This window comes from Zingiber officinale, chromosome 10A, assembly GCF_018446385.1.
Source record: "Zingiber officinale cultivar Zhangliang chromosome 10A, Zo_v1.1, whole genome shotgun sequence".
Lineage (NCBI taxonomy): Eukaryota > Viridiplantae > Streptophyta > Magnoliopsida > Zingiberales > Zingiberaceae > Zingiber > Zingiber officinale.
In genome coordinates this window covers 2,819,646-2,820,705 of record NC_056004.1, presented here as the reverse complement: position 1 = coordinate 2,820,705, position 1,060 = coordinate 2,819,646, and the positions used below count along the sequence as shown (strand labels likewise).

At 42.8% G+C, this 1,060-nt stretch overlaps 1 protein-coding gene across 1 annotated transcript; it reads left to right on the top strand.

The window, feature by feature from the left end:
* The first annotated feature begins 283 nt into the window (after positions 1 to 283).
* Positions 284 to 834, top strand: LOC122027363. The gene has a single exon (XM_042586311.1). It carries the CDS (start codon positions 413 to 415, stop codon positions 671 to 673), a length of 261 nt encoding a protein of 86 aa, XP_042442245.1. The 5' UTR covers positions 284 to 412; the 3' UTR covers positions 674 to 834.
* The last annotated feature ends 226 nt before the right edge of the window (positions 835 to 1,060 follow it).

Sequence of the window (1,060 nt, the reverse complement as noted above, 5' to 3'; positions counted from 1 at the left end):
GCACCCATCGTCCCAGTCCGCTGGATTGGTAACCCGACAAGGTGAGATGGCTTTCCAGTTGGCACCTTGCCATTAGTGCTGTGTCTGTGGGCATCTAATTTCCTCTTGCTTTAGAAACCCATTGATTGGGTTCGGGTTGGATGGAGCAGTTTCGTGATCGGTCTTGCGCTAACTGTGTAGGTATTTAAAAATAATAATAATAAAGACCGGATAAGAATCAAACCCATACTTTAGACTCCATACATCTGCTGCCTGAAGTGTTGACGAAACCACGGGTTACACAGACCGCTGTTTTCTGGGACTGGAAAATCAAAACCAGCAGCGAGAATATTCTATAAAAAGCTTCGCCCTTGTTCTTCATCCGGCAACAGCTTCTTGCTTTTCCAGACGGATAGAGAACGTCGAGAGAATTATGGCTTCAGTGAAGAAAGCTTCGATTTTGGTAGCAGCGAGCGTTGGCGCAGTGGAGGCGCTTAAGGATCAAGCAGGGTTGTGCAGATGGAACTACGCTCTGAGGTCTCTGCAGCAGCACGCCAAGAGCAACATGAGGTCGCTGTCTCAGGCCGTGAGAATGTCCTCCGCCGTCTCTGATGGCCGATGCAGCGAGCGAGCCAAGCAATCGGAGGAGTCGCTGAGGAAAGTGATGTACCTCACCTGCTGGGGACCCAATTAGCGTTTGGTGATCAGACAGATCGTTCGGGTGATAGATTGAATATATACTGAGCAGAGAGAAAGGATGAACAATTGAGGTTCAACTTGTGCAAGTGTATAGTTTGGCACGTATTGTAATGAATTGCGTAGTCGGATTATTTCTCTCTTACGGTACTTTTATTATTTGGTTTGCAAGCTGAATTCTTCACTAAAGAGTCATTATCGAGAAAGAAAAGAAATAGTGCCGGTTAATGACAATAGTAAATATATCAATCAACATTGAGACATAATCATTTAAAAAATATATATATTTTTAAATTTATTATATCCATTGTTATTATAACTATTGATTCTGTCTAGAATATGAGTCAGATAAAAATTGGATAAGTTATTGTGAGTGTTGATGAAG

Excerpts from the sequence above, each read along its gene's own strand:
- LOC122027363 (XM_042586311.1), top strand. The coding sequence starts at position 413 with ATGGCTTCAGTGAAGAAAGCTTCGATTTTGGTAGCAGCGAGCGTTGGC.